General features: G+C 60.1%; 3 protein-coding genes across 17 annotated transcripts in view; 1 reads left to right on the plus strand and 2 right to left on the minus strand.

The window, feature by feature from the left end:
* The window catches only part of PHRF1 (PHD and ring finger domains 1), a 63,046-nt gene extending 49,888 nt beyond the window's left edge, over positions 1-13,158 (plus strand). For 3 of the 7 annotated variants that reach the window (XM_050757843.1, XM_050757840.1, XM_050757846.1), the window contains 10 exons: positions 91-220; positions 2,582-2,709; positions 6,108-6,289; positions 6,594-6,713; positions 7,404-7,558; positions 8,366-11,002; positions 11,358-11,509; positions 11,661-11,921; positions 12,115-12,243; positions 12,811-13,158. In XM_050757843.1, the coding sequence (XP_050613800.1) occupies positions 91-220; positions 2,582-2,709; positions 6,108-6,289; positions 6,594-6,713; positions 7,404-7,558; positions 8,366-11,002; positions 11,358-11,509; positions 11,661-11,921; positions 12,115-12,243; positions 12,811-12,954 (4,038 nt within the window). In that variant the 3' untranslated portion in view covers positions 12,955-13,158. The remainder of the gene's footprint in view (positions 1-90; positions 221-2,581; positions 2,710-6,107; positions 6,290-6,593; positions 6,714-7,403; positions 7,559-8,365; positions 11,003-11,357; positions 11,510-11,660; positions 11,922-12,114; positions 12,244-12,810) is intronic. The other 4 variants (XM_050757841.1, XM_050757844.1, XM_050757847.1 and 1 more) reach the window with 3 other exon arrangements.
* Positions 13,159-13,310: 152 nt separating this feature from the next.
* On the minus strand, positions 13,311-16,839 carry IRF7 (interferon regulatory factor 7). 4 transcript variants are annotated; one of them, XM_050757886.1, is made up of 11 exons: positions 16,754-16,839; positions 16,135-16,472; positions 15,887-16,049; positions 15,590-15,803; positions 15,287-15,345; positions 14,985-15,210; positions 14,749-14,835; positions 14,583-14,663; positions 14,121-14,510; positions 13,914-14,032; positions 13,311-13,828 (listed from the first exon to the last, which is right to left on the minus strand). In XM_050757886.1, the coding sequence occupies exons 2-11, from the start codon at positions 16,152-16,154 to the stop codon at positions 13,673-13,675; spliced, it is 1,515 nt and encodes a 504-aa protein (XP_050613843.1). In that variant the 5' UTR covers positions 16,155-16,472; positions 16,754-16,839; the 3' UTR covers positions 13,311-13,672. The 4 variants fall into 4 exon arrangements, with proteins under 4 accessions (XP_050613843.1, XP_050613844.1, XP_050613841.1 ...); XM_050757887.1 differs by having other exon boundaries at positions 16,723-16,839; XM_050757884.1 differs by having other exon boundaries at positions 15,887-16,472.
* A 1,241-nt stretch (positions 16,840-18,080) lies between these two features.
* CDHR5 (cadherin related family member 5) lies at positions 18,081-27,602 on the minus strand. 6 transcript variants are annotated; one of them, XM_050757857.1, is made up of 15 exons: positions 27,225-27,371; positions 26,959-27,134; positions 26,638-26,688; positions 23,165-23,257; positions 22,916-23,017; positions 22,699-22,809; positions 22,442-22,612; positions 21,663-21,753; positions 21,400-21,497; positions 21,021-21,221; positions 20,754-20,867; positions 20,586-20,670; positions 20,097-20,159; positions 19,464-19,630; positions 18,081-19,288 (listed from the first exon to the last, which is right to left on the minus strand). In XM_050757857.1, exons 1-15 carry the CDS (start codon positions 27,307-27,309, stop codon positions 18,863-18,865), a joined length of 2,034 nt encoding a protein of 677 aa, XP_050613814.1. In that variant the 5' UTR covers positions 27,310-27,371; the 3' UTR covers positions 18,081-18,862. The 6 variants fall into 6 exon arrangements, with proteins under 6 accessions (XP_050613814.1, XP_050613813.1, XP_050613810.1 ...); XM_050757856.1 differs by having other exon boundaries at positions 20,097-20,252; XM_050757853.1 differs by having other exon boundaries at positions 20,097-20,345.
* Between the last annotated feature and the right edge of the window lie 277 nt (positions 27,603-27,879).

Genomic DNA, 27,879 nt, shown 5'->3' on the forward strand with positions numbered 1-27,879 from the left:
TGCGGGCTGTGCTCTGGGCTCCAGTTGGGGTCTGCGCTGGCCCGGCTGAGGCCCCAAGGGCACCTGACGGCTCCGCCCCTTTGCCTGTAGCACGCACCAGGACGCCTTGGGTCTTCCCTGCTGGACGAAGCCATCGAGGCTGTGGCTACTGGCCTGAGCACTGCCGTGTATCAGCGCCCCCTGACGCCGCGCACTCCCGCCCGACGGAAGAGGAAGACAAGTAAGCCTCGCGGGATGGACTCTCCCGCCAGCCACGTGCTGGGACCCACGCCCAAGGTCCACTCGCTGCTTCCCTCAAGGCCAGGGCTGTGGGCATTTCCGTTTCTTCTGTCTGCAACTTAATCTTCTCAGCTGAAAACACTACACGATGTAGGTTTGACGTGCCGATCTGTGACCACACTGCCTCTGGCGTTACCAGGATGGTGCCAGCCTTCCCAAATTGTTCCCCTCTGCTTTCTGGAAGGACTGCTTCCTGAGGTTTATGGAAGCAGTCTTGTTATTTTTGCTGTAAACATTTGTCTCAATATGCTCTGAAGCCATCAGGGCCTGGGCTTTTCTGTGGGGGCTGAGTTGAGATGAGTGATTTTGCGTCTTGTCTTGCTTCTGCCCTGTTCAGGTTTTTCAGTCCTTTTTTGTGAGTTTTGGTAATTTTGTCCCAGTGCTGGTTAACTTCAATTACTTGGTTCTCAGACGTCCACTGTGAGGTGACTAATTCTCCCTTAAAACTAACGGGCAGCTCCTGGGGAGAGCCGTCGACCGCGCCTTGTCAAACACCCCAGGAAGATGAATTTGGACTGAAATGCTGGGTGTTTTTGCGGTTAAACATTTTTAAATCTTTATGTCACTACAGATGTGCAGCGAGTTCATTTGTGTTAAAGTCTCTCAGGAGAGTTCTTCTCTGGTGTTTGTACCAAGGGGCACAGCTATAGTTTGTTTGTATCATTTTACTTTCCATTGTCACTGTGTGCTTTTTTCTAATTTAGTTTTCTTTCATAGTTTCTCTCTCTTTTCTTTTTTTTTTTTTTTGAGAGAGAGTCTCACTGTGGAGCTGGAGTGCAGTGGTGGGATCTCAGCTCACTGCAACCTCCACCTCCCCAGTTCAAGTGATTCTCCTCCCTCAGCCTCCTGAGTAGCTGGGACTACAGGTGCACCACCACCATGCCTGGCTAATTTTTATTATTTTCGTAGAGACAAGGTTTTACCTTGTTGGCCAGGCTGGTCTTGAACTCCTGGCCCCAAGCAATCCACCTGCCTTGGCCTCCGAAAGTGCTGGGATTATGAGTGTGAGCCATGGTGCCCAGCCCTGCTTCATAATTATGTAACATATTTAATGGTACACTCAGGGAGGTCAGGCTCTGTTCTTAGATGCTGCTCATTTTCTGTCTCTCCCCCCAGTAGGAACATGTTATTTTTATTCCTTTTTTTATTGAGACAGGATTTCATCTTGCCCAGGCTGGAGTGCAGTGGCGTGATCTCAGCTCACTGCAACCTCTGCCTCCCAGGCTCAAGCAGTTGTGGTGCCTCAGCCTCCTGAGTCCTGTAATCCCAGCACTCTGGGAGGCTGGGGCAGGTGGATAGCTTGAGGCCAGGAGTTTGAGATGGCGCCACTGCAGTCCAGCCTGGTTGAGAGAGTGAGTCTTTGTCTCCAAAAATATATATACAAATATATGGTTTATTTCTCCTTTTAAAAAACTTTAGGGCCGGGCGCAGTGGCTCGCGCCTGTAATCCCAGCACTTTGGGAGGCCAAGGTGGGTGGATCATGAGGTCAGAAGATTGAGACAATCCTGGCTAACACGGTGAAACCCCATCTCTGCTAAAAATACAAAAAATTAGCTAGACATGGTGGCGGGCACCTGTAGTCCCACCTACTCAAGAGGCTGAGGCAGGAGAATGGCATGAACCTGGGAGGTGGAGCTTGCAGTGAGCTGAGATTGCGCCACTGCACTCCAGCCTGGGCGACAGAGTGAGTGAGACTCCGTCTCCAAAAAAAAAAAATACAAAAATTAGCTGGGCATGGTGGCGGGCGCCTGTAATCCCAGGTACTCGGGAGGCTGAGGCAGAAGAATTGCTTGAACCCGGGAGGCAGAGGTTGCAGTGAGCCAAGATCACACCAGTGTACTTCAGCCTTGGTGACAGAGCAAGGCTCCATGTCAAAAAAAAAAAATCTGGGCAGGGGCAGTGGCTCACACCTGTAATCCTAGCTCTTTAGGAGGCTGAGGCAGGAGGATTGCTGGAGCCCAGAGACCAGCTTGGGCGACATGGTGAGCCCTATCTATAAAGACAATGATCTGGGCACGGTGGTGCATGCCCGTAGTTCAAGCTGCTTGGGAGGCTGAGGCAGGAGAATCACTTGAGCCCAGGAGTTTGAGCCTGCTGTGAGCTGAGATCATGCCACTGCACTCCAGCCTGCGTGACAGAGCAAGAGCCTGTCTCAAAAAAAAGAAAAAAAAAAAAATGCAAGGCAGTGCTTGTCGTCCTGCTGTGCCGGCTCCTGGGCTCCGTCCTCTGGGCTGGACTCGCAGGAATGGGGTGGGGAGGGCCCAGCACAGGTAAGCACAGACTTCAACCTCTTCTCCTTAGGAAGACGGAAGAAAGTGCCGGGAAGAAAGAAAACCCCGTCCGGACCATCCGCAAAAAGTAAAGGCTCAGCGACAAGATCTAAGAAACGCCAACATCGAGTGAAGAAGAGAAAAGGGAAGAAGGTAAAGGTGAGCGTTGGGTGGCAGCGCCTGAGCCTCCGCCGGCCTCAGCACCCTCGCGGTTACGGAGCGGGGATCGTCATCGTCACTGCTTCTCTGTATTTACTCAGCAATTTGCTGATGGAAATGAACGTTTCTGTAACACAGACTGAAGATGGGCTTGAGGCCAGCTGTTTCCTAAGGCACACGGAGGGGCTGAGGGCTGGTCGTGTGTCCCCCAGGAACCTTCCTAAAGCCATCCATCCGCTGGTTGGGGAGCCCGGTGTGAGCCAGGCCAGTGCAAGCCCCTCTGGCAGAGGCCCCTGGGAGCAGTTGTGGGTTTCAGGCAGACCTGGCCAGCCTGGCTTTGAGGAGTGACACAAGCCGTGTCTGATAGGCCCCGTCCACCTCCTCTGACCCACGCTCGCTGGGCCCTGGGGGCAGCCTTCTTGGTCTACATCGTGGCCTTCGTTGTCCCAGGCCCCTTTCATCCGAAATCATGGACCAGACATTTAATATTTATTTTTAGTTGATCCCTAATTATTGTCTGTGTTTATGGGGCGGAGGGGGGTGTGTCATTTGTGTGCATGTTTGTGATGCTCAAACCGGGACTAAAGGCATAACCTCCTCGGACTGCATATTTAAAACACCTTAATATATAAAAACTTGAATTGCGGCTGGGTGCAGTGGCTCACGCCTGTGATCCCAGCACTTTGAGGGGGCCGAGGCAGACAGATCACCTGAGGTCAGGAGTTCAAGACCAGCCTGGCCAACATGCTAAAACCCCATCTCGACCAAAAAGACTAAAAATTAGCCGAGTGTGGTGGCAGGAACCTGTAGTCCCAGCCTCAGGAGGCTGAGGCAGGAAAATCACTTGAACCCCAGGAGGCAGAGGTTGCAGTGAGCCGAGATGGCGCCACTGCACTCCAGCCTGGGAGACGAGAGAAAAAGTCTACCTCAAAAAAACAAAACAAAACAAAAACTGAGTTGCAGCCATTGGTCAAGTGTTTGCTGGATCTTTTTGTTTGTTTGTTTGTTTTTGTTTTTTGAGATGGAGTCTCGCTCTGTCCCTGGGCTTGAGTGCAGTGGTGCGATCTCGGCTCACTGCAACCTCCACCTCCCGGGTTCAAGCGATTCTCCTGCCTCAGCCTCCTGAGTAGCTGGGATTATACGCATGCGCCACCAAGCCCAGCTAATTTTTGTATTTTTAGTAGAGACAGGGTTTCACCATGTTGGTCAGGCTGGTCTTGAACCTCCTGACCTTGTGATCTGTCCGCCTCGGCCCCCCAAACTGCTGGGATTACAGGCGTGAGCCACCGCGCCCGGCCTTTGTTTTGTTTTTTGAGACTGTATCACTCTGTGGCCCAGGCTGAAGTACAGTGGCGCAATCCCAGCTCACTGCAGTCTTGGCCTCCCCAGGCCCAGGTGATCCTTCCTGAGTAGCTGGGACAGCCCACCATGCCCAGCTAATTTTCGTATTTTTTGTAGACACAGGGGTTCGCCATGTTGCCCAGGCTGGTCTTAAACTCCTGGGCTTAAGCAGTTTGTCCACCTCAGCCTCAAAAAGTGTTTTTGTTTGTTTTAGGTTGGGGCGGAGACAGAGTCTGGTTCTGTTACCCAGGCTGGAGTGCAGTGACATGATCCTGGCTCACTGTAGCCGCCTTGACCTCCCAGGCCAAGGTGATCCTCCTCCGTCAGCCTCTCAAGTAGCTGGGACCACAGGCTCACACCACCTCACCCAGCTAATTTTTTTTTTTTTTTTTTTTTGGTAGAGACGGGGTCTCACTATGTTCCCCAAGCTGGTCTTGAACTCCTGAGCTCAAACAATCCTCCTGCCTCGACCTCCCAAAAGTGCTGGGATTACAGGTGTGAGCGCCAAGTCTGCTGCATTTTTATGTGAATTTATACTCGAGATTATTATTCATTTCCTAGTGAATATAAACTTATATAGTACACATTTATATAAAACTATATTTTAGTTTTTTTTGTTTTTGAGACAGAGTTTCACTCTTGTTGCCCAGGTTGGAGTGCAGTGGTATGATCTCAGCTCACTGCAACCTCAGCCTCCTGAGTTCAAGCAGTTCTCCTGTCTCAGCCTCCCAAATAGCTGGGATTACAGGCTTGCGCCACCACGCCCGGCTAATTTTGTATTTTTAGTAGAGATGGGGGTTTCTCCATGTTGGTCAGGCTGGTCTTGAACTCCCGACCTCAGGTGATCTGCCCGCCTTGGCCTCCCAAAGTGCTGGGATTCCAGGTGTGAGCCACCATATCTGGCCCCCTTATTTTAGTTTTAAATGGAGTATTCGAACATCTGGTTATTCATTCAGACAGAATTCCTGGAGTGAGTAGAAGCTAAAGCCATGACCAGGTGTTGGATAAGGACCTGCCGTTTCCCAGTTCTCTGGTCCCCTGGGCTCTCCCTTTGCTTTGCAGGGTGTCCTGAGCGTGGGTTGGAACCACCTCTTCCATCCCTGTGCCCGGAACACTCCTGGGTGTCCTCCCGAGCTTTTTGTCCTCGGCCGGCCTGCGTGCCATTGCTGTGGGTCCTTTCTTCTCCTGCAGACAGTGTGCTGGGACCCCTGCCTGGGGGCCTGGTGGCAATTGAGGGTGCTTGCCCTCAGGAGGGACAGCGCCTGCCTTCAGGCCGTGCTGTCCCAGCCACAGTGGGAGGCTGCTCTGTCCGTTGTGCCTGGAATCAGAAGGAAATAGCTAGTAACTCTTAGGAGTTTTCATAATTTAGGAATAATGACAGCGCTTAAAATCTAAATTTGTGTCTTCTTCTCAAAGGTTTTTTGGTTTTTTTGGTTTGTGTTTTTGTTTTTGTTTTCGAGACGGAGTCTCGCTCTGTCACCCAGGCTGGAGTGCAGCGGTGCGATCTCTACTCACTGCAGCCTCCGCCTCCCAGGTTCAAGCAATTCTGCTGCCTCAGCCTCCTGAGTAGCTGGGATGACAGGCACCCGCCACTACGCCCGGCTAATTTTTGTATTTTTAGTAGAGATGGTTTTGCCATGTTGGCCAGGCTGGTCTCAAGCTGGCCTCAAATGATCTGCCCGCCTCAGCCTGCAGAACGCTGGGATTCCAGGTGTCAGCCACCGCGCCCGGCCTTCGAGGGGTTTTACTGTCAGCCATCAGTTGAATTTTTTGTTTCCCTCTATGTGAGTTTTCACTTAATGCTAAGTACCACGTAATGGTGACACTGCAGCGCCCCGGTAGCCTCTCATAACCTGCAGTGAGCTTCGCAGCCGACGTGTGCGGCGCTGGGTGTGCTTGTCAGTGATCAGTGCCTGCGAAGCCTGTTGACTTTGGCTTAGTGTTTTCCCGCCCTAGTGTTCGCTGTTGCTGATGAAGCCTTCACATGGCATTTACAGAGCCCTCGTAGATGCCATCCCCGTCTCTCTGTTCATCTTTTTCTTTGTTACTGGATTCAGAGTGAAGCCACCACTCGCTCTCGAATTGCGCGGACGCTGGGCCTGCGCAGGCCTGTTCACAGCAGCTGCATCCCATCAGTGTTGAAGCCAGTGGAGCCCTCCTTGGGGCTGCTGAGAGCGGATATTGGAGCTGCATCTCTTTCTCTGTTTGGAGACCCCTATGAGCTGGACCCCTTCGACAGGTGACCGAACTGGTGATGGTCCTGCCTGGGCACCCACTCCTCTCTCTGGGGGCTGTGGGCATGGTACCCGAGGTGCATGTGGAGGCGTTAGGTTTTGTGTTTGTGAGTGAGGGTGACCATTCCTCCACCACCACACTCAGTGCAGGTGGGCAGCGTGGAACTTAGAGGTCTGGTGCGGGGCCCGAATCACACGTGCCGCCACGTGGCCAGTGCTCGGCCATCCTCGTCCGTGCCGTCTCCCTGGGCTGCGGGTTCTGGGAGCTGGGAGTCACCTGTTCCCTTTGGCCTGTGTTCTCCCCTCTAGCAGTGAAGAACTTTCTGCAAACCCTCTTTCCCCTCTGAGTGCCAAGAGACGGGCTCTGTCCCGGTCAGCCCTGCAGTCCCACCAGCCCGTGGCCAGGCCCGTCTCCATGGGGCTTTCCAGGTGTGTGAGAGCAAAGGCTTCTGGGGAGGTGAGGGCAGCAGTGGGGCAGCGGATGGGGGTTCCAGGGTGGCCCTGGGTGGCCTCAGCACCCCCCCTCAGCTGTCACGCTTATCAGTCGGCTCTTGGCGTGAGGCAGTGCTGCAGCCTGTCGTGAGTCAGAGGCCACGGCCTGCCCGTGAGCGTGGACTGGAGTTGCTGCAGCTCCACGAGGTTGGCCCCTCTGTCCCCCACCCTGGCTTGAGAGCCACCAGCACAGGGACACCACCTCGGGCAGGAGCAGTGGCTCTGGTGAATAAGGCTGTTACCAGAGGTCACCTTTTGGCCAGTTCTTTTGTTTCGCCACAAGAACAAAAAAAAAATTGACCAAAACCAACAGAACAGGTAAAGAGGCTTGTCTGCCCCTCCCGCCCGTTGGTGGAGTTGGGGGTGGCAAAGGCGCCAGAGGTGACTTCTCCCAAAAACACCTGGTTTCCCTGGAGCCAGAGCCGGAGGGTGGGGCTCCCTCCCTCCCTCTGGGAGGCCCTGGTGGGCACCTCTTAGAACAGCAGCCGGAGCCAGGACTGTGGGGGAGGCGCAGGCCCCGCCCAGCCCCACTCTTCCCGGCTCCTGCCTGCTGCAGGGCTCTGCCTGGGTGCCGGTCCTCAGGCTGTGGGAGGCAGTGATGGCAGGGCCTTGGGTCTGTGCCCACAGGAGGCATCTCCCTGCTGCGGTGCCAGAGCCAGACTTGGAGGAGGAGCCAGTGCCTGACCTGCTGGGCAGTATCCTATCGGGCCAGAGCCTCCTGATGCTGGGCAGCAGTGACATCATCATCCACCGTGATGGCTCCCTCAGCGCCAAGAGGGCGGGTGAGCACCTCCGTGCCACAGCTGCCTTCCTCTGTGGGCTGCTGGTCCTCAGGCTATTCCCAGCACTCAGCCCATGTCTGTCACAGAAGATGTAATTGAAGTTGGGGGACTATTCCTCAGCCATTTTTCTCCATTGATTTCCCTTCTTGAGCAGTTTCCCAGTTAGCTCTGAGTTCTTACCGAGCCCCACAGCTTCAGAATGCGGCCCCTAGTACCTGGTTAAGAACATGTCCTGACCGGGCGCGGTGGTTCAAGCCTGTAATCCCAGCACTTTGGGAGGCCGAGACGGGCGGATCACACGGTCAGGAGATCGAGACCATCCTGGCTAACATGGTGAAACCCCATCTCTACTAAAAAAAAAATACAAAAAACTAGCCGAGCGAGGTGGTGGGCGCCTGTAGTCCCAGTTACTCGGGAGGCTGAGGCGGGAGAATGGCGTGAACCCGGGAGGCGGAGCTTGCAGTGAGCTGAGATCCGGCCACTGCACTCCAGCCTGGGCGACAGAGTGAGACTCCGTCTCAAAAAAAAAGAAAAAAAAAAAAAAAAAAAAAAAACATGTCCTACTGGGGAACTGCCCCTGCCCCGGTTAATAGCGTCCTAATGGCCTCAGGCCCTGTACTTTGTCATCCACAGAGCGGCTGTTGAAGCAGCTCTCCGGGTGTGGAAAGACGAGGTGTCCACCTCAGCAGGCAAACGGGAGTTTAAAGTGCACGACCTCACAGAAAACCAGTTGTGATAAAAGTTAAACCACTGACATTTAAGAAGAGTGGGTGGGAAATGATTGCCATTGACTTTTTTGTTTTTTAGCTCCAGTTTCTTTTCAGCGAAACTCAGGCAGTCGGTCCAGAGGGGAAGAAGGATCTAAGGACTGCCTGCGGCCCCGAGCACTGCCCTCAGGGAGCCCAGCCCAAGGCCCCTCAGGAAACAGGCCACAGAGCACAGGGCTAAGCTGTCAAGGCAGGTCCTGCATCCCCGCCCGCACCTCGGGCGCACTGGTGAGGCCGGACTCGTCAGCAACCCCTGGGTCGGTTCAGGCTCGGAACTTGTCCAATGGGAGCGCGCCTGGCTTCAGACAGAGTCCCAGCCCCCGGTTCAACGGCACCAACAAGCACACTTTGCCCCTTGCTTCTGCCGCGTCTAAGATCTCAAGCAGAGATTCGAACCCCCCGTGTCGCCGTGCGGTGCCAGGGCCTCCCCTGAAACCCGCGCCCAAAAGAACAGACATCTCGGAGCTGCCCAGGATACCAAAGATCAGGAGAGAGGACGCTGGCGGCAGATGGGGCGCGGCCCCAGCCCACGGGCAGAGCATCGAGATCCCCAGCGCCTGCATCAGCCGGCTGACTGGCAGGGAGGGCGCCGGGCAGCCAGGGCGAGGCACGCGGGCAGAGAGCGAGGCCAGCAGCAGGGTCCCCCGGGAGCCCGGCACGCACACAGGCAGCTCCCGGCCCCCAGCCCCCAGCTCCCATGGCAGTATGGCCCCGCTGGGACCATCAAGAGGGAAAGGGGTTGGGTCGACCTTTGAGAGCTTCCGGATCAATATTCCTGGAAACATGGCCCATTCCAGCCAGCTCTCCAGCCCCGGCTTCTGTAACACGTTCCGGCCCGTGGACAGCAAGGAGCAGAGGAAGGAGAACCCCTCGCCTCTCTTCTCCATCAAGAAGACGAAGCCGCTGCGGAGTGAGGTCTACGACCCGTCTGACCCCACCGGCTCCGACTCTAGCGCCCCGAGCAGCAGCCCCGAGAGGTCTGGCCCTGGCCTCCTGCCCTCTGAGATCACACGAACCATCTCCATCAAAAGCCCGAAGGCCCAGACGGTTCAGGCTGTGCGCTGCGTCACCTCCTACACAGTGGAGAGCATCTTTGGGACAGAGCCTGAGCCCCCTCGTGGGCCGTCCTCTACTGTGTCCCAGCTCCGGGGGGCCTCTGACACGGAGCGAGAGGAGCCTGCAGAGAGCCAGGGCCTGGCGGCCCGGGTGCGGAGGCCATCCCCGCCGGAGCCCTGGGACGAGGAGGATGGGGCGTCTTGCAGCACCTTCTTTGGCTCTGAGGAGCGGACAGTGACCTGTGTGACTGTCGTGCAGCCAGAAGCCCCGCCCAGCCCGGACGTGCCGCAGGCGGCCACCCACAGAGTGGTGGAGCTCAGGCCCCCTTCCCGGTCCCGCTCCACATCCAGCTCCCGCAGCAGGAAGAAGGCCAAGAGGAAGAGGGTGGCCAGGGAGCACCGACGGACGCGCTCTGGGACGCGCTCTGAATCCAGGGACAGGAGCTCGAGGTCAGCGTCACCATCAGTGGGTGAGGAGCGCCCCAGGAGGCAGCGGTCCAAGGCCAAGAGCCGGCGGTCCTCCAGCGACCGCTCCAGCAGCCGAGAACGAGCTAAGAGGAAGAAAGCCAAGGACAGGAGCAGGGAGCACAGGCGGGGCCCCTGGGGCCACAGCCGGAGGACGTCCCGGTCGCGCTCGGGGAGCCCCGGCAGTTCTTCCTACGAGCCCTATGAGAGCAGGAAGAAGAAGAAAAGGAGATCGCCGCCCAGGCCTCGGGGAAGGGAGTGCTCCCCCACCAGCAGCCTGGAGAGGCTCCACAGGCACAAGCACCAGCGGGAACGCAGCCACGAACGGCCAGACAGGAAGGAGAGCGTGGCATGGCCCCGAGACCGGAGGAAGCGGAGGTCCCGGTCCCCAAGCTTGGAGCGCAGGGCGCGGGAGCACAGGCGGCCACGGTCCCGTGAGAAGCGGCCGAGGCCCCGGTCCCATTCCCCAGAGAGGAAGGGGCCTGTGAGGGACGCTTCCCCAGCACCCCTTGCACAGGGGGAGCCAGGGCAGGAAGACCTCCCCACCAGGTCGCCAGCCTTGGGGGAAGCACATGTCTCAGTGGAGGTGGCTACGGCAGACAAGGCCCCCCTGCAGGCCCCCCCTGTCCTGGAGGTGGCAGCCGAGTGTGAGCCCGACGACCTGGACCTGGATTATGGCGACTCCGTGGAGGCCGGGCACGTCTTCGACGATTTCTCAAGTGAGGCTGTTTTCATCCAGCTCGATGACATGAGCTCGCCACCTTCTCCCGAAAGCACAGACTCCTCCCCAGAGCGAGACTTCCCACCGGAGCCCGCGTTGCCCCCAGCCAGCCTGGCCGTGGCCGCCATCCAGAGGGAGGTGTCGCTGATGCACGATGAAGACCCTTCACAGCCCCCACCCCTGCCAGAGGACCCCCAGGAGCCACATCTGCTCAGGCCGGATGTGGCTGAGAAGGCTCAGGCGCCCAGTGCCCTGGATGTGGCGCCTGTGGGGAAGGAAGACGGCCCCTCCGTGAGCGGGAGGGCACACGAGGCAGCCCGGCCTGAGGAGGTGGTTTTGCAGACCCCCCTGCTGCGGTCCAGAGCCCTGGTGAAGCGGGTCACCTGGAACCTGCAGGAGTCGGAGAGCAGCGCCCCTGCCGAGGACAGAGCCCCCCGTGAGTAGGGCCCCGGCCCCCGCTGAGGACAGAGCCCCTAGTGAATCCAACCCATGTTGAGAACAGGAACCCTGAGTGAGTAGGGTCCCGCGCACCACAGGGAGCTTCTGGAGCCAGGGAAGACTGGGATAGTGGGTGCGGGGGTCTCCTGCAGGCGGGCAGAGCAGGTCATGGTGGGGGATCAGTGGCTAGGAGCTGGCACACCTCGCAACCTTCCCTTGCTGCTGGGGGTGGATCTGAGGGCTGCTCTGTGGTCCTTGCTCCTGGCGCTTTTCTGGATTTTTCCAGCTGTGAAACAGCATTCTGGGCAGGGGCGGGCACAGAGCACCCACCTCCCTGTCTGTCGGGCCCCCAGGGGCACTGTTTCACAGGCCACAGAAGCCCCGAGAAGGAGCCTGGGATGTGGAGGACGTGGCCCCCACAGGGGTCAGGCAGGCGTTCTCCGAGCTGCCCCTTCCTAGTCATGTGCTTCCGGAGCCTGGGTTCCCAGACACAGACCCCTCTCAGGTGGGTGCCTGGGCTGGAGGGCTGTGGGCTGTGGGCAGTGGCCTGGCACCCGTGCCACACACGCCACACGAGGCTGGGGCTGAGGCCTCACGGCTCCTGGGCAGAGCTGCCAGCCGTAGGGCCCGGTGCTCAGCAGAGGTGTCCTTCCCAGGTTTACAGCCCCAGCCTGCCACCTGCCCCAGCCCAGCCCTCAAGCATCCCACCCTGTGCGCTGGTCAGCCAGCCCACGGTCCAGTTCATCCTGCAGGGGAGCCTGCCGCTAGTGGGCTGTGGGGCAGCACAGACCCTGGCCCCAGTGCCCACTGCCCTGACCCCAGCCTCAGAGCCAGCCAGTCAAGCCACTGCAGCCAGCAACTCAGAGGAGAAGACCCCGGCTCCCAGGCTGGCTGCAGAGAAAACCAAGAAGGAGGAGGTGAGTCCTGCCTCCTCCCACTTTCCCTGCGTTCCTGTCTTATTGTGAAACTAAAGTTGTCGGGGCTGAATTTAGGGGTGGAAGCCAGTCCCTGTGCCTCCGGAACTGGAAAGGTGTCCAGAACCGCAGTGCCTCTGGCCAGAGGGACTCCAGGCCCCCTGCCTGGCCGCGTCACACATTTGTCCCCCTCTAGTACATGAAGAAGCTGCACATGCAGGAGCGTGCTGTGGAGGAGGTGAAACTGGCCATCAAGCCCTTCTACCAGAAGAGGGAGGTGACCAAGGAGGAGTACAAGGACATCCTGCGCAAGGCCGTGCAGAAGGTGGGCTGCGCGCAAGCCTGTGTGTGGGGCTCGGGGTCACGGGCAGCCCGTCGCTGCTGTCTCGTCAACACGGACTTTGGGGTGACCGTGAATGCAGGTCCGAGGTCAGCCAGCCAGGGCAGGTGGCTGTGTTGCCACATCCTGCAGGCCTGGGGTCAGGTGGGTTTGCCTGTGGCTGCCCCTGGCAGATGGTTAGGAAGAAGGGTGCGAGGTGTGCCTGCGAGGCCCACGCAGACGTGTTTTGCAATATGTAAAATTACCCAGCCCACGCCCAGCGTACAGGTGGGAGAACAAGACCCCCAGAGTGAGCAGGTGCCTGGTGACGTCTCAGCCCATGCTCCCCCCGACACCGTGGAACCCTCGGTGGCCCTGTGAGCGGCACAGCGAGCAGGAAGGGGATCTCCCATGCCAGGAGGGCAGGTGGGGCGGCCCCTGCCGCTGTCTGCGTGCCGCACCCGGGGCCTGCTTCTGAGCAGGGCAGGCGAGGGACCCCAGCTTCGGCCCTGGGCTCCGGCCCGGAACATCTGGATGGGAAAGGGCGTTTGGTGATTGCTCCTCTTTCTCCAGATCTGCCACAGCAAGAGTGGGGAGATCAACCCCGTGAAGGTGGCCAACCTGGTGAAGGCGTACGTGGATAAGTACAGGCACATGCGCAGGCACAAGAAGCCAGAGGCCGGCGAGGAGCCGCCCACCCAGGGGGCCGAGGGCTGAGGCCAGGCAGTCACGGGCCTTGCCCGGGGAGCTGTTGGGAGTGGTGGGAAACGGGGGCACCAGCATGCCTACCATCAGGTTCCTGCGCTGACACCTGGTCTGTGCGTCTGTCTTGCTCACAGTTGAAAACTGGACACTTTTGTATGTATATTATAGATACACTGTTTCCATTCTAATTTATCAAAAATGGATTTTCTTTAGAAACCTCTTGATTGATTTAATACTTGGAAGATAAAGCGTTTGGTGGCCAGGACGGGCTCCTGGTAGGGTGGCGTGTCCTTGATAAATCTCTGGTGGTCTCCCGCCAGCAGCTGCTGTGTACCTCTGCCTCTGAATTAGGAATCTCTTTACTTTCTCTTTTCCGATTACGTTGTGCTCTTGTAAATAATTGCTCAAGTTTGCACTCAACACAGTTGCCTCCTGGAGGCAGGGTGCAGCAGCGGCAGCCCGAGGGCTGGTGACAGGTGTCGGGTGTGGGAAAATGTCGTCCCTGCCCTCAGCACAGCTGGTGGGAGTGGCTTTGGTGGCCACCTACCTCTCAAGGGCCTTGTTCTTTGAACAAGGCTTGGATGTAATGTGTGTGGTGAAGACAGAAGTGAGTTGGTGTGCAGGGAGGTCCCCTCCCTCCCTGGGCCTCACCCGTGTTCAGCCTGCACCCATTTCCCCGCCAGCCAAGACATCAGTGTGTGTGCTGGAGTTCTCTTTATTAGACTGGGCTCTAGACGGGCTGCTCCAGCTCCATGAGCAAGCACTCAATGTCATCATAGAGGCTGTTGGTGCTGGACAGACAGAGGCTGAGGCTGCTGCTATCCAGGGAAGACACACCCTCACGTTGCGTGCCCTCCAGGTGCACTCGGCACAGCCAGGGCTCCAGCTGCCAGGAGGGCATCGGGCGTGTGTCAGTGACCCAGCGTGTGGCCTCTCCTCCCCCTCCCCAGGCCCTGAGGCTCTGGTCTCACCTTCACCAGGACCAGGCTCTTCTCCTTGGGCCTCCTGGCTGACAGGTCCTGCCCAAAGCCCAGGTAGATGGTATAGCAGGGGGAGCCGCGGCGCTGCCGTGCCCGGAATTCCACCAGCTCTGGAGAAGGGGGCTCTGCTGAGTATCTGGCAGACACATGCTCCCAGGGGCCCCTGGAGACAGCCCCCCAGGCAGGAGCCTCACTGACCTCGGAAGAAGACTCTGAAGTCAAAGATGGGGGTGTCGCAGTTCCGAGGCAGCAGGCAGGCTGGGGTGGAGGGGCTGGCGGAGCCCGGGGGGCCACCCACCTCCCAGTACACCTTGCACTTGCCCATGCGCCGGGCCCACAGCTGTGGCCCCCGAAGCTCCAGCTGCAGCCCAGGGGCCACGTGCCTCAGCAGTTCCTCCGTGTAGCGCAGCTGCTTCTGGTCGGGGAGCTCAGCAGGGCTGGGGAATGCTACCTGCTGGGGGTCTGTGGCCCGGACAGCTGGGTCTGGGGGGCCGTACAGGAACATGCAGCTCGGGTGCCCCACCACCTTCTGCAGCACTGTGCGGCCCTTGTACATGATGGTCACGTCCAGCGCCCCTGGGCTGGGCTCTGTGTGGAGACCAAGCTGTGAGCGGCAGAGGTGGGCAGGGACAGGCTGTCCCCTTCCCAGGACCCACTCACCTTGCACCACAGTGCAGGCACTTGGGGAGGGTGCCAGGTATGGCTCTGCCTGGTGCGGGGGCTCTGGGGCCGTGGCCTCGCCTGCATCAGGAAGGGAATCCTGTGCTGGTACCTCATCCCCAGCCCCTCCCTGTGCCCCAGGCCCCCCAACCCCTACCCCTCTCACCTGTCATTAGCGCCGCGGGCTGGGGCCCGGGGCTAGGGGTTGCTTCTACTGCCCATGTGCACAGCTCCCCAGCAGGGAGCCCTGGACCTGAGGAGGGGAGGTCAGTGGGAATGTGGTCCCTTCCTACTTCTCCAGCTCCCCAATCCCCAGCCCCCTTCTTAAGTGTCCGTCCAGGTGCACTGGCCCCTCCCATGCTTTCCCCCCACACACACACCCCTCCACGGCACTGCCCACACCTCCAGCACAGGCCCCAGTCAGGGGAAGACCCTCTTGTCCCTCTCCAGGAGCCTGGGCTGGGACTGGGTCTGCCCCCCATGACGCTGTCAGCAGATGGTCCGCCAGGCAGCTCTGTTGCACTGCCTGGAGCAGGAGGTCCCCCTTGTCACCAGCTGGGGCAGGGAAGGGGCCTGGGGCTTGGAGTCCAGCATCTCTGTGTGCCAGGAATGGCCCTGGGGGCCTGCCCTGTAAGGAAAAGTCAGGGTCAGCATAAGCAGCTCCGCGGCCTGGCAGGAGGAGAGGCAGGTAGAGAGAAGACTACCTGCGGTGGCTGGACAGCCGCGGGGGCCTCTGCCTCAGTCTGGTCCGTGCCTGGGCCTTCTGAGGGAGAATGGGGCAGGTGTTAGGTTCCGAGACCAGGGTGAGAGACGCAACAAGAGCCTGGCGTAACCCGCACCAGCTTCCTTGTGCTGCGGCCTAAGGAGGTGGGGATGCGGCTCCAACTGTCCTGGGCCTGCTGGCAGCCTCTCCCAGAACGGCTGCTAAAAACCCAATTCTGATCCAGAGAATGTTCTTTCCCCAGGCAGGACGAATGCCAACGCGCTTGGCAGCCGGGGTCGCTCACCTCGCCAGCCCAGCTCCGGGCTCAGCGCGTACACCTTGTGCGGGTCGGCCGGGTCCCCCGAGTTATCTCGCAGCATCACGAAGCGGCGCGTGCTGCGCAGTGCGCAGCGGAAGTTGGTTTTCCAGCCGGCGCGCTCCGCAGCCTCAGCCTCGGGGGGCGGCGGGTCACCTCCTCTGCTGCTAGGCGGCCACCTGCCGCGGGCCACGGCCCAGGCCTGAAGAGGAGGAGAGAACACGTGGGCTGGGCCCGCGGGGTGCTAGGCGGGTCCTCCCACCCGGGACGAGGCCGGGGTCCCACCTTGAAGATGCGCGCGTCAGCCTCGCTCAGGTCCTTGCGCGCGAAGTGCTTCCAGGGCACGCGGAAGCAGGTGCGGGCCTCGTCCAGCCACTGCAGCCCCTCATAGCAGCCGCTGCTGATCTCTCCAAGGAGCCACTCTCCGAACAGCACGCGTGGGGCCGCCCTGCGGGTGCCCGGCCGCGGAGAGTCAGGGCTGGCTGCAGGGCGCTCGGGGACGGGCATCTGGAGAAGGTGGGCCGGGCTCTTACCTCTCAGGAGCCAAGGCCATTGCTCCCTCTGCAGGGGCAGTTGGGTGGCGGTCAGGTGTTAGAACAGGGGAGGTAAGGGCTCCTGTCACTGCAGACGCCAGGCCGCGGCCACAGGTCGTGTGGCCAGGTGTCACAGGTGTCCACAGGTGTGGCCAGGTGTCACAGGTGGTGGGGGTCACAGGTGTGGACTGAGGGCTTGTAGCCACCGACGCTGCCTCGGTATGGATCTCTTGGCAGAGGGGGCTACAGGTGTGACTGCAGGTATGGCTGGCGCGCACACGTGAAGTCACAGGTGTTGAACCAGTGTCCAGGCCTGCCGGGCCGGTGCAGGCCGGACCCTGCGGAGACGGGAAAGGCCACGTCGGGGGCGGGCCAGGCTTCCGAGAAAGCGAAACTTAAAACAGTGGCGCTTCCACCCTCCCCGATCCCATCTCCGTCCGGTTCTCATCGCCGCAGAACCCCGCCCCCGCCTCCGCCCCGGGCCCCGCCTCCGCCTCCGCCTCCGCCTCCCTCACCTCCCGACCCTCATCCATCAGGCTCCCCCAGCCCTTGGCTCTACCCCTCCCGGTGAGTCTCTCACTCCCGGACCTGCACCGCGTGGGTCCGGGGTCCCGAGTACCTGGGTGCCACAGTCGCCGGGGCGGGAGGTTTCTTACCGCGGAGAAGCGGAGGGCCGGCGCTTTTATGGTGTCCGGGCCGGGGGCGGGGCCCAAAGAGCTGCAGGTGCAGCCAAGGAGGTCACGTGACCAGGCGGGCGCTTCCGGGAAGGGCGCGCGCAGCCAGTTCCTGCTCTCGAACGCGACCAGCGGAACCCCGCCCGGGGCAGCGCGGAGTAGGGAGTGGCGGCGAGGGGGCAGCGGTGGGCCCTGTCTGCCTGTGTGGCTCGGCCCTGCAGGGTCCAGCCGCTTCTCTGGGAAGTAGCCCCTACACGCCTGGGGCCGGGGCGCCGGCAGTCATCGGAGGTGGGGGACACAGTGGGATAAGGCGGGGACTCCCCCAAACGTAAGCGAAACCGGACCCGAGGCAAAACCAGGCCCTTCTTGTTGCGCTTTTTTTTCTTTCTTTTTTTTTTTTTTTTGAGACGGAGTCTCGCTCTGTCGTCCAGGCTGGAGTGCAGTGGCCGGATGTCGGCTCACTGCAAGCTCCGCCTCCCGGGTTCTGGCCATTCTCCTGCCTCAGCCTCCCGAGTAGCTGGGACCACAGGCGCCCGCCACCTCGCCCGGCTAATTTTTTGTATTTTTAGTAGAGACGGGGTTTTACCGTCTTAGCCAGGATGGTCTCGATCTCCTAACCTTGTGATCCGCCCGCCTCAGCCGATCACTTGAGGTCAGGAGTTCGAGACCAGCCTGGCAAACGTGACGAAACCCAGTCTCTACTAAAAATACAAAAATCAGCCGGGCGTGGTGGCGCAGGCCTGTAGTTCCAGGTACTTGGGAGGCTGAGGCCGGAGAATCACTTGAGCCCAGGAGGTCGAGGCTGCAGTGAGCTGAGATGGAGCCACTCCACTCCAGCCCAGGGGACAGAGCATGACTGAGTCTCAAAAAAGGGAAGTGGGTAAGGGGAGGTGGATGTGCCTCTAAAAAGGGGCAGCTGCACCGTTTGGGTTCCTTTTTTTGAGATGGAGTTTCGCTTTTGTTGCCCAGGCTGGAGTGCAGTGGCACAATCTTGGCCCACCACAACCTCCACCTCATGGGTTCAAGTGATTCTCCCGTCTCAGGCTCCCGAGTAGCTGGGATTACAGGCATGAGCCACCATGCCCGGCTAATTTTGTATTTTTAGTAGAGACGGGGTTTCTCTAAGTTGGTCAAGCTAGTCTTGAACTCCTGACCTCAGCTGATCCACCCGCCTTGGCCTCCCAAAGTACTGGGATTACAGGAGGGAGCCACCATGCGGCCCCCTTTGGGTTCTTTAGATTGTTCAGACAAGAATATCAGACGCTCTCGAAATTAAAACATTTGGAAAGGAATTAATAGTGTCTTTTCATCAGGGACAGTGCTGACGACCCACAAGGGACCCCTTGATGGTTCTGGGCATGGGTGGCCAGCCTGGGCTCTGGCCTTGGGAGAAGCGACCGGGAGGTGTCTCTCACCCCTAGGCCTCCTGGTCCGGCTCCTGCTCAGGCCACACGCGCGCACCGACCCCCGCGTGCCTCAGTCCAGGCCTCTGGGTGGGTGTTTAATGCTGCGCCCCAACCCAACCATGTAGATTTCAGAAGGGGACTAGGACCCCCAGCCCGGCAGATGTTTGAGACCACTGGCTTCCAAGCGCATCGTCTTGGGGATTTGCGTTGGCTCTTCAGCCTCCCCAGGCAATCTCTGTGTCGGGTCAGGAGTGGTAGGTCTGAGTTGAGCGGGTGCCTGAGATCCCCAGTGCAGACTGGGGGAGGGGAGTGCCCTCTCCGGCTGTGGTGAGAGCAGGAGAGGAACTTCGCGGGCCAGCTGGTGCGGAGCCTCGGGAAGACAGCGGGCACAGCAGGTGGTTTACGGGAAGCGTTGCAGCCTTCGGGTGGGGACAGCGCGGCGGGACCCGCCACCCCCGTCTGCACACCCGGGCTCGAGCGCCGAGGACGATGGGGGACGCGAGCGAATGGGGCCCGCACGGACCCGCGCGCCCGCCCCACGCCACGGCCTGGGTTTGGGGAGCCTCGCTTTATTCTGCCTTGGGTCGGGGGTTAGGGGAGCGGGACCTCTAGCGCCCGCGCGGCAGGGGAAGAGGGTGGAGGGGCCGCTTAGATGTACGAGTCATCGCCGCCGGGCTCATCGTGGGGACCCCTGCCAGGCCCCGCGCCCTCGCCCTCGTCGCCGCTGCCGGAGTCGCTGGCGCCATCCACGTCCAGGGTGGGCGTGTTGAGAACGACCACGTCTGCCTCCGCCCCGATGTCCTCGCCGAACCACACGGCCTTGTACCCGCCCTCCTGCCGCCGCTCCTTCGTCAGGATGGACCTCACCGCTGCGGGGCTTCCCCCGGCTCCGGCCGCTGCCGGGGCCTCAGGGGCACTGCCCGGGGGCGCGGGGCCAGGGGGCGCGGGCTCCGCGGGCGTCGGCGGTGCCTCCGCGGGCTTGGCGTCGCTCGTGGGGCTGGGGGCAGGCGCCCAGTTGGCCTCGTCGTCAGGGAGGAACGCCTGGTTGTCACAGCCTGATGGCTGGGGTTCCTGCTAGCAGGAGTGAAGGCGTCAGCGGGGTCCCTGGGTCTCTGCTGCCTTGTGGCCTCTCCACACCCTCATTCCACGGTGGACACCCCTCCGCCTCCACATATTCCCCTCTGCCCTCCCCTCTCCTGTCCCCCACTCCCTGCGGGTCGCCTGCCCTGCCCTCCACCCTGGGCCTCACCGGAGCTTTGCCGGAGCAGCACTTGAGCCGGGAGCCGTAGTGCTTGTGGACAAGGACAGTGAGGCCAAGGAGAGCCAGCAGCAGCAGTGCACCCAGCACCCCACCCAGGGCTGCCATGTCCACCACTGAGAAGCGCTTGTCCTCCGAGGGGCCGCCACCTGGCATCGCTGTGGAAAATGCCATCACCCCCGCACTGTTGAGCACCCCAGGCATTCCCCATGCCAACCTGTGCCAGGCTTGAGACACTTGGAAATCACCCAGGCCTGGGCTGTCTCCCAAATCTCAGGCTCTGCTGACCCTGGCTGGAGGGGCCTGTGTGTCCCAGTGAGACCCTGGGCCCCCCCCCCCCCCCCACCAAGGAGGCTGCTCACAGGAGGGGCAGGGGCCTGCAGGGTGAGCCGGCAGCTGTGGGAATCATGGGATTCGCTGGACCCCAAATCTGGCCTCTGTCCTACACACATCACAGTTCACCTCACTGAGGGCCTTTGGCCTGTCTGTGTCTGTCAGTCCCAAACAGACCCCTCTGGGATTTCATAGTCAGGCCAGGTCAGCCTGGGGTGGACCCTTCCTACAGCATTTCCCTACCACCCAGTGATCTGAGCCAGGGAGGGAAGGCAACGGAGTGGGTGCTACCTGAGGATGGGGTGTTCCTGCTGGGGGGCATCGGCAGAGAGGTTCCTGGCTCTGGGGTCTGAGCTGTGCCACCACCGGGTGTGGCTGGTTGGTGGGATGTGCTGGTTCCCACACCGGGGGGCATCGGCTGAGAGGTTCCTGGCTCTGGGGTCTGAGCTGTGCCACCACCGGGTGTGGCTGGTTGGTGGGACGTGCTGGTTCCCACACCGGGGGGCATCGGCTGAGAGGTTCCTGGCTTTGGGGTCTGTGCTGTGCCGCCACCGGGTGTGGCTGGTTGGTGGGAGGTGCTGGTTCCCACACCGGGGGGCCTCCCGGGTGTGGACGAGGTTGGTGGCCTCAGAGTTGTGCCAGAGGGTGGATGAGGGCCTGTGCCTCCCCCAGAGCTGGTTGTGGAGGGTCCCTGGGAGGGCACAGGGGGTCTGGGGGCCTCGGAAGTGGTGCTGGTCCAGGGCCCAGTTGTTCCTCCAGTCTCTGGGGATGGGGGCTCACCTGTGGAGGGGGGCTCCTGTTCGGAAACTTGTATCTCAATGACTGTGGTCGCAGTGCCAGAGGTCACTGTATTTTTGGCCTCAACCTAGGGCAGGAAGGGGCTTGTCTCTCCTGGGCACGTCTTTAAGCCCCACACCCTTGGAGATGCCCACCTGCCCTGCCCTTCACCTCTGCGTAGAAGGCCCCCGCCTGGGTCAGTGTGGTGGTGGTCAGCACAACCTCTCCCTCCATCCGGAAATGTGAGTGGTTGGTAATTCGATACGTGATGGCCGAGTTGAGGTCCTGGACAGGGTTTCATTGAGTCCCTGGCCAGGCTGCCTCCCATCTGCAGCCCTGACCCACCCACAGAGGGGAGGCCGGGTGGACCCAGGGACCCTGGGCAACAGGAAGGCTGCCGTGGGGGCGGCAGGCATCAGCCTTGCGTGTGCTACCTACCGAGAACTCCGGGTCCTGAGCCTGGACCCTCAGAGGCTGAGAGGGGGCAGCTGCATCCTTGACCACAACACCTGCTCCAGCGCCAAGTGCCACGGTGCCACGGTACAGGCTCTGGGGGAAGCGGGGCGGGCTCCCAGCTGCAGCCACAGCCTCCACGGTGACCTGGGTCACTGAGTAGCGGGCAAGGTCGGCCTGCTGGCCCTGGAGGTGGGGGAGGCAGCCGTGACTTGTGGGGTTGACGGTGGAGCTGGTGCTGAAGCCTGGGGCTCAGGAAGAATAGATGCAGACTTGGCAGGGGCCCTGCCCCCCCGCCCTGACCCCCGCCCTACCTTCCACCCTGCCCCCACTGTCCTGCCCCCCTTGCAGGTCCCTACCTCACCTTCACCAGCAGAAGAAAGGTCATGGCTCTGGGGACACTCCTGGCCATGGTGAGGTTGCCGGAGTCTCGGTGGATGACAAATGTACCGTTCACGTTTCCTGGGAGGACGATGGAAGTGCTCAGTCCCGGCCTCCTGAGGCCCAGGGACCCAGCCAGCTCTGCCTTGCTGGCAGGTGCCCCTGGGGCTTCCCCAGCCCAAGGTGGGGACAGAGACAGGGACAGAGAGGGGTCCGGGGCATTGTTGAGGGCTGGGCCCCACTCACCACTGAAGATGCTGTAGATGATGGCTTGGTTGATGCCGCGGTCTCCATCCTCGGCGTAGATGGGTCCGGGACGCAGGACGAGGGGGGATGGCTTCAAGGATAGTGGAGAGGAGGGCACGTCGTGAGGCTGGGGTGGATGGCCCCAACCTGGCCCCTCTGGCTCCCCATCAAGGTCAGCCAGGGCAGGGCTGGCTGAGGAGGGGCCCAGTCCCGCTGGTGGCTGGGCATCCCTGCCTGTCTAGGACTGTCCCTTGTCCCAGTATCACAGTGAGTCACACCCCTGTGGGTCCCTCACTAACGAATAAGTTGCCCAAAGATACTGAGTGCCATTTGCACGATGCTTGTCTTGACGGCTAAGCAGACATTTAGGAAGCGGGGGGTTCCCGGGGTCTGCGTTTCTGCCTCTCATGTGCTGTTTGGTGGCCCCGGGTGCCTTGGTGCTGTGAAGGTTTGCAGACAGCCTGTGTGGGCCTAGTGGTGACTGTGAGCAGGGCAGAGATCTCACCATCCCTTAAGAACTCCAGGGCCCCAGCCCACCTCCCCAGGCCCCTGAGACCGCCTGGCTCTGGGGCCCACACTCCTCTCTGTGTGTTCAGGGTTTGCTCCCTCAAGATGGGAAAGATTGGTTTATAAGGAGAGTCTGTATTTGTTTCAAAGTCACAACCAAACTTGGCCCCACCCGCTGACCCTGACCCTGCCCTTCTTCTGATCCTGGCCGTCCCTGCCTCCAACCTGCCTAGAAGGCCCCGCCCCGGGCACTGCCCCTCCCTCCCCATTACCAGTGTGTGCCCCGTGGGGACAGCCCCGTGGTACTGAGCTTGGATGCAGACGTAGCCGTCTGAGAAGGTGCAGGGCAGGAACCAGGGGGGCCGCAGGTCGGCAGGCACCACGTTCAGCACCAGCGTGGCGGTGGCCGTGTGGCTGGGCTCCACATTCTCCTCCGGAGTGTCCTGCAACAGCCAGATCAGGCCTGGGAGCAGCTGGGGCCAGGGGGACCTCAAGCATGTGGGACTCAGGGCTGGGGTGAGCCGCTCACCCGCACCAGCAGCCGGAAGGCCATGTTGGGCCGCTCGTAGAAGTCCAGGGGCCGGTCCAGCCTCAGGGCGGGATGGTTTACACCCACCAGGGAGAAGTAGTCACTGGCACCCTGGGGAGGATCAGGGAGGACACAGCCTAAGAGCCTGGGAGGGCGAGGGCGGCTGCGGGTGTCAGTGGCGAGGGGCTCACGCTGGGGCAGGGCGGGCGGCACTGACTGCGGTCGCTTCCTGGAGGGTGTAGAACAGAATGTCATCCTTGTCTTTGTCCTTGGCCTGCAGTTCTGTCTCAGGGATGACGGTGGAGTTTACTTTAGTGTCCTAGGGAGGGAGAGGGGCTTGGTCTGGCCACACTCTTGGCCCCTGTGGACCCCCGCTGTGGTTGAGTCCCCGGCCACCACTCGCCCCTTGCCCTCACCCTGGGCTCCCGCACCCCCTGCCCAGCCCTGGCAGCTTCGCTGGCCTCACCTCTTCCACCCTTATCTCCTTGGTTGTAAAGGGGAATTCGGGGGCGTTGTCATTGACGTCCAGCACTGACACGAACACCCTCAGCTGGGTCACCTGCAGGATGTGGCCGTCAGCCTCTCCCACAGCCGCTCCCCATCATGAGTGAGGTGTACCCCTCGACGCTATCCTTCCCCATCGTGAGTGAGGTGCACCCCTCGACGGCTATCCGTCCACTCGCTCAGTGGTGTTGGGGGGCTGCAGGGGGGCTGCACAGCTCTAGGTGCTGGGATGCAGAGATCACAAGAGACAAATCTCTGCCCGGTGGTGCCTGTCCTGGCAGGACTTACAACAACAGACAAAAAGGACTTTATAAAGCCAGGAGGTGGCAGGTGCGCCACAGAAAAATAATGCAGGTACTTGGGGATGCAACCAGCAGAATCTCAAGTGAGGAAAGACAATCCAGTTCTTTTCTTTGTTTTCTTTTTGGATACAGAGTCTCATTCTGTCACCCAGGCTGGAGTGCAGTGGCGTGATCTTGGCTCACTGCAACATCTGCCTCCCAGGTTTAAGCGATTCTCCTGGAGACCTCTGCCTCTCGAGTAGCTGGGATTACAGGCGCCCGCCATCACACCCGGGTAATTTTTTATTTTTAGAAGAGACGGGGTCTCTCCATGTTGGTCAAGCTGGTCTCAAACTCCCGACCTCAGGTGATGTGCCTGCCTCGGCCTCCCAAAGTGCTGGGATTACAGGTGTGAGCCACCGTGCCCAGCCGACAACCCAGTTTCTTCACAAATAAATCTCCAAGAGAAAAGATGGGAGAAGGAAACGTGAAGATGAACAGAAACTCAGGAGAATTATCAGCTAGGTGCATAACGTGGACCCTGATTCAAACAAACAATTGTTAAAAAAAACTCTTCAGAGACCATGGGGAATGCAGCATCCTGAACATTCGAGGTAGAAAGTGACCACTTTTCCCAGGTGTGACGACATTGTGGTTATGTTTTAAAAAGAAGAGTCGGCCGGGCGCGGTGGCTCAAGCCTGTAATCCCAGCACTTTGGGAGGCCGAGACGGGCGGATCACGAGGTCAGGAGATCGAGACCATCCTGGCTAACATGGTGAAACCCCGTCTCTACTAAAAAATACAAAAAACTAGCCGGGCGAGGTGGCGGGTGCCTGTAGTCCCAGCTACTCGGGAGGCTGAGGCAGGAGAATGGCGTAAACCCAGGAGGCGCCTTGCAGTGAGCTGAGTCTGGCCACTGCACCCCAGCCTGGGCGACAAAGCGAGACTCTGTCACTAAAAAAATAAAAAAATAAAAAGAAGAGTCCTTGCGGGCGTGGTGGTTCACGCCTGGAATCCCAGCACTTTGGGAGGCCGAGGCGGGCAGATCACCTGAGGTCAAGAGTTCGAGACCAATGTGGCCAACATGGTGAAACCCCGTCTCTACTAAAAATACAAAAATTAGCTGGGTGTGGTGGCGGGCGTCTGTAATCCCAGCACTTTGGGAGGCCGAGGTGGGTAGAGGCCAAGGCAGGAGAATCGTTTGAACCTGGGAGGCAGAGGTTGTAGTGAGCGGAAATCGTGCCACTGCATTCCAGCCCGGGCGACAGAGGGTGACTCCATCTAAAAAAAAAAAAAAAAAAAAGGCCGGGCGCGGTGGCTCAAGCCTGTAATCCCAGCACTTTGGGAGGCCGAGTCGGGCGGATCACGAGGTCAGGAGATCGAGACCATCCTGGCGAACACGGTGAAACCCCGTCTCTACTAAAAAATACAAAAAACGGCCGGGCGCGGTGGCTCAAGCCTGTAATCCCAGCACTTTGGGAGGCCGAGACGGGCGGATCACGAGGTCAGGAGATCGAGACCATCCTGGCTAACACGGTGAAACCCCGTCTCTACTAAAAAATACAAAAAAGTAGCCGGGTGAGGTGGCGGGCGCCTGTAGTCCCAGCTACTCGGGAGGCTGAGGCAGGAGAATGGCGTAAACCTGGGAGGCGGAGCTTGCAGTGAGCTGAGATCCGGCCACTGCACCCCAGCCTGGGCGGCAGAGCAAGACTCCGTCTCAAAAAAAAAAAAAAAAAAAAAAAAAAAAAAAAAAATACAAAAAACTAGCTGGGCGAGGCGGCGGCGCCTGTAGTCCCAGCTACTCGGGAGGCTGAGGCAGGAGAATGGCATAAACCCGGGAGGCGGAGCTTGCAGTGAGCTGAGATCCGGCCACTGCACTCCAGCCCGGGCGACAGAGCCAGACTCCGTCTCAAAAAAAAAAAAAAAAAAAAGAAGGATCCCGGCCAGGCACAGTGACTCATGCCTGAAATCCCAGCACTTTGGGAGGCTGGGGCGGGCAGATCACCAGGTCAGGAGTTTGAGATCAGCCTGACCAACATGGTGAAATCCTGTCTCTACCAAAAATACAAAAATTAGCCAAGCGTGGTGGTGGGCGCCTGTAATCCCAGCTACTCGGGAGGCTGAGGCAGGAGAATCACTTGAACCCGGGAGGCGGAGGTTGCAGTGAGCCGAGATCTCGCCATTGCACTCCAACCTAGGTAACAGAGCGAGACTCTGTCTCAAAAAAAAGAAGCATCCCTCTCTTTCAGAGACACATGCCAAGATATATGTGGGTGATGTGCTGTGGTGTGCAGTGGGCACAGAGCCCTCTGTCTGCTGGTAGGTTGGGGGGGGGGGGGGGGCCTGTGCTGGCCTCAGGATTCTGCAATTTTCCTTAATAAAGCCGAAAAAAATGCCGCTGGTCAAGAAGTATGATGTTGGGGGAGCGGGGCTGGGATGCAACTATTCCCTAATAGGGCGGTTGGGATTTCTCTGAAGACTGCAGACCTGAGCAGGTGGGGGAGGAGCGTGCCTGCGGGAGCTCTGAGGCTGCAGCAGAGCCTCCGCACAGTACATCTGGGTTTGACTCTCAGTGAGAAAGGAGCTGTGGAGGGCTGGGGTGGACTGGGCAGCCTTGGTTTACAGCGTCCACAGAGGCTGTTCCGCCACATGGAGTGGACTGGGACCGGCAAGGGGCAACAGGGAAGCCAGCGGGCCGGCTGAAAGTTTCCCAAAATGAGTGCTGGTGTCCCGGCCCTGGTGGGACTGGAGGTGGGCAGACGATGGATTTCTGGGTCGAGCTGGGGCAGAGCCAAGTGATTTACCAATGGGGAGCTTAGCGGGGGACGTGGGGAGGGAGGGCGAGTGGAAACCAAAGTGGTTCCAGTGGCTGGCAGGATAAAGGTGCCTCCCTTGTGGGGGCAGTGGTGGTTGAGGGAGTGGGTGGGAGTCTTGGGCACACTGGGTGGGGGTATCTGCTGGACAAGGGATCAGTGACGGGGACGCCACAGTTCAGGGCAGAGTCTGGACTGGAGGAAATGTGAGCATCACTCTCGGAGGGATGGCATGTGAAACCACACCCTAGGTGAGGTCATCAGAGACTGGCCCTGGACCGGCAGGGCAGAGCCCAGCTGAGGTGGCCTGGTGGGCGGGGAGAGTGGGGCAGGGACTCACCGGTGTGCCTCCGCTCTGACACAGCAGCTGAGCCTCAAGTAGTGAGTTCTCCTGTGGAGGCAGACGGGTCTGCAGTCACTGTCCCGCCCCACAGGTGGTGAGACTGAGGCCAAGGGGGCAGGCGCTGGCCCAGGGTCCCCATCATCAGTGGTCAGTGCTGAGGGTGTGGGCCCAGCCTTCTGGGGCAGGCACCACCAAGCATGGGTGTTAGTGGATGCCTGCAGGCATAGAACTCCTGGGCCCCCCGGGGAAGGTGTGGCCTGAGGATCCAGGCGCCCTTCTCCCGGGAGCCCCCACTCCCCACCCACCTGCCGCCCACACCTCGTAATCAGGAGACACGTTGAGAAACAGCTGGTTTCCCTGGATCCGAAATGCGAAGGGGGTGGACAAGGGTCCGAGGGTCACCTCCTGGCCCTCTGGGACATGGATGTCCACCAGCGGCTCGGTGACATTTGTGTTCTCCTCGACTTCAAAGAAGGACTTGTTCACAGAGCAGTCTGTAAGGTTGCAGAGGAGGGGTCAGCGCCTCCCAGCCCCTGGCTCCCCCTGCCCTGTGCCCCCACCTACCTACCCCTGCCCGCACGTACACTGGACCTGGGCCACGGTCCCCGGGGGTCGGCCAAGCAGCCCCGTGAGCAGCAGGGGAGGCCACAGCAGGGCCCAAGACCCCATCTTGGCGGCTGTCACCTGGCGGGAGGGTCCGAGTGGGTTTGGCGTCCAGGACTGGCGCAGTTCCTACCTCAGTGACCTTCGCCCCAGCCAGACGCCGCCCACTTTATGATCCTTTACAACCGGCCTCTGCCAAGGGGGCTCCCGCTGGCCGGCGGGTCCGGCCCACTGCCAGTAGGGGGGCAGTCATTTGGCCCAAGTTAGACTGAGTACAGGGATTAACCAGGGGGCTCAGGCCACAGGCACCGAGGCACAGGGCAGAAAGGACTAGAGAATGGCTCACGGGCGCCATGGGGCTGGGGCAGGGCAGGGGCAGAGCTAGGGTGTTGGAGAGAAGCCGTTGGTGTTGGGGTGTCTGAAACCTGCCTCCCTAGCCCAGGCTGCCCTTGCTTGGCTCCTCCCCTAAGCTCTACCTCAGGCAAAATTCCTAAGGCCAACCCTTGAGGCTCAGAACCTGGGTGTTCGCCCGGGAGTACCTCCCTGCCTGCCTGATGGCAGGTTCTGAAGGAGGAGACTCTCCTCACTGTGTCCTAGGGACACCCCTGCCTGCCTGCCCCAGAGACAAGCCAGCTT

Source organism: Macaca thibetana, chromosome 14 (genome assembly GCF_024542745.1).
Source record: "Macaca thibetana thibetana isolate TM-01 chromosome 14, ASM2454274v1, whole genome shotgun sequence".
In the NCBI taxonomy this organism is placed as follows: Eukaryota; Metazoa; Chordata; class Mammalia; order Primates; family Cercopithecidae; genus Macaca; species Macaca thibetana.

Excerpts from the sequence above, each read along its gene's own strand:
- IRF7 (XM_050757884.1), bottom strand. The coding sequence starts at position 16,108 with ATGCCCGTCCCCGAGCGCCCTGCAGCCAGCCCTGACTCTCCGCGGCCG. Across the intron at positions 15,804-15,886 it reads CTGACGCGCGCATCTTCAAG|GCCTGGGCCGTGGCCCGCGG; the intron begins GTGGGACCCCGG and ends CCTCCTCTTCAG. Across the intron at positions 15,211-15,286 it reads CGGCTGTCCAGCCACCGCAG|GGCAGGCCCCCAGGGCCATT; the intron begins GTAGTCTTCTCT and ends TTTTCCTTACAG.
- CDHR5 (XM_050757851.1), bottom strand. The coding sequence starts at position 27,309 with ATGGGGTCTTGGGCCCTGCTGTGGCCTCCCCTGCTGCTCACGGGGCTG. Across the intron at positions 21,498-21,662 it reads CATCTACAGCATCTTCAGTG|GAAACGTGAACGGTACATTT; the intron begins GTGAGTGGGGCC and ends TCGTCCTCCCAG. Across the intron at positions 20,868-21,020 it reads CTCAGGACCCGGAGTTCTCG|GACCTCAACTCGGCCATCAC; the intron begins GTAGGTAGCACA and ends AACCCTGTCCAG.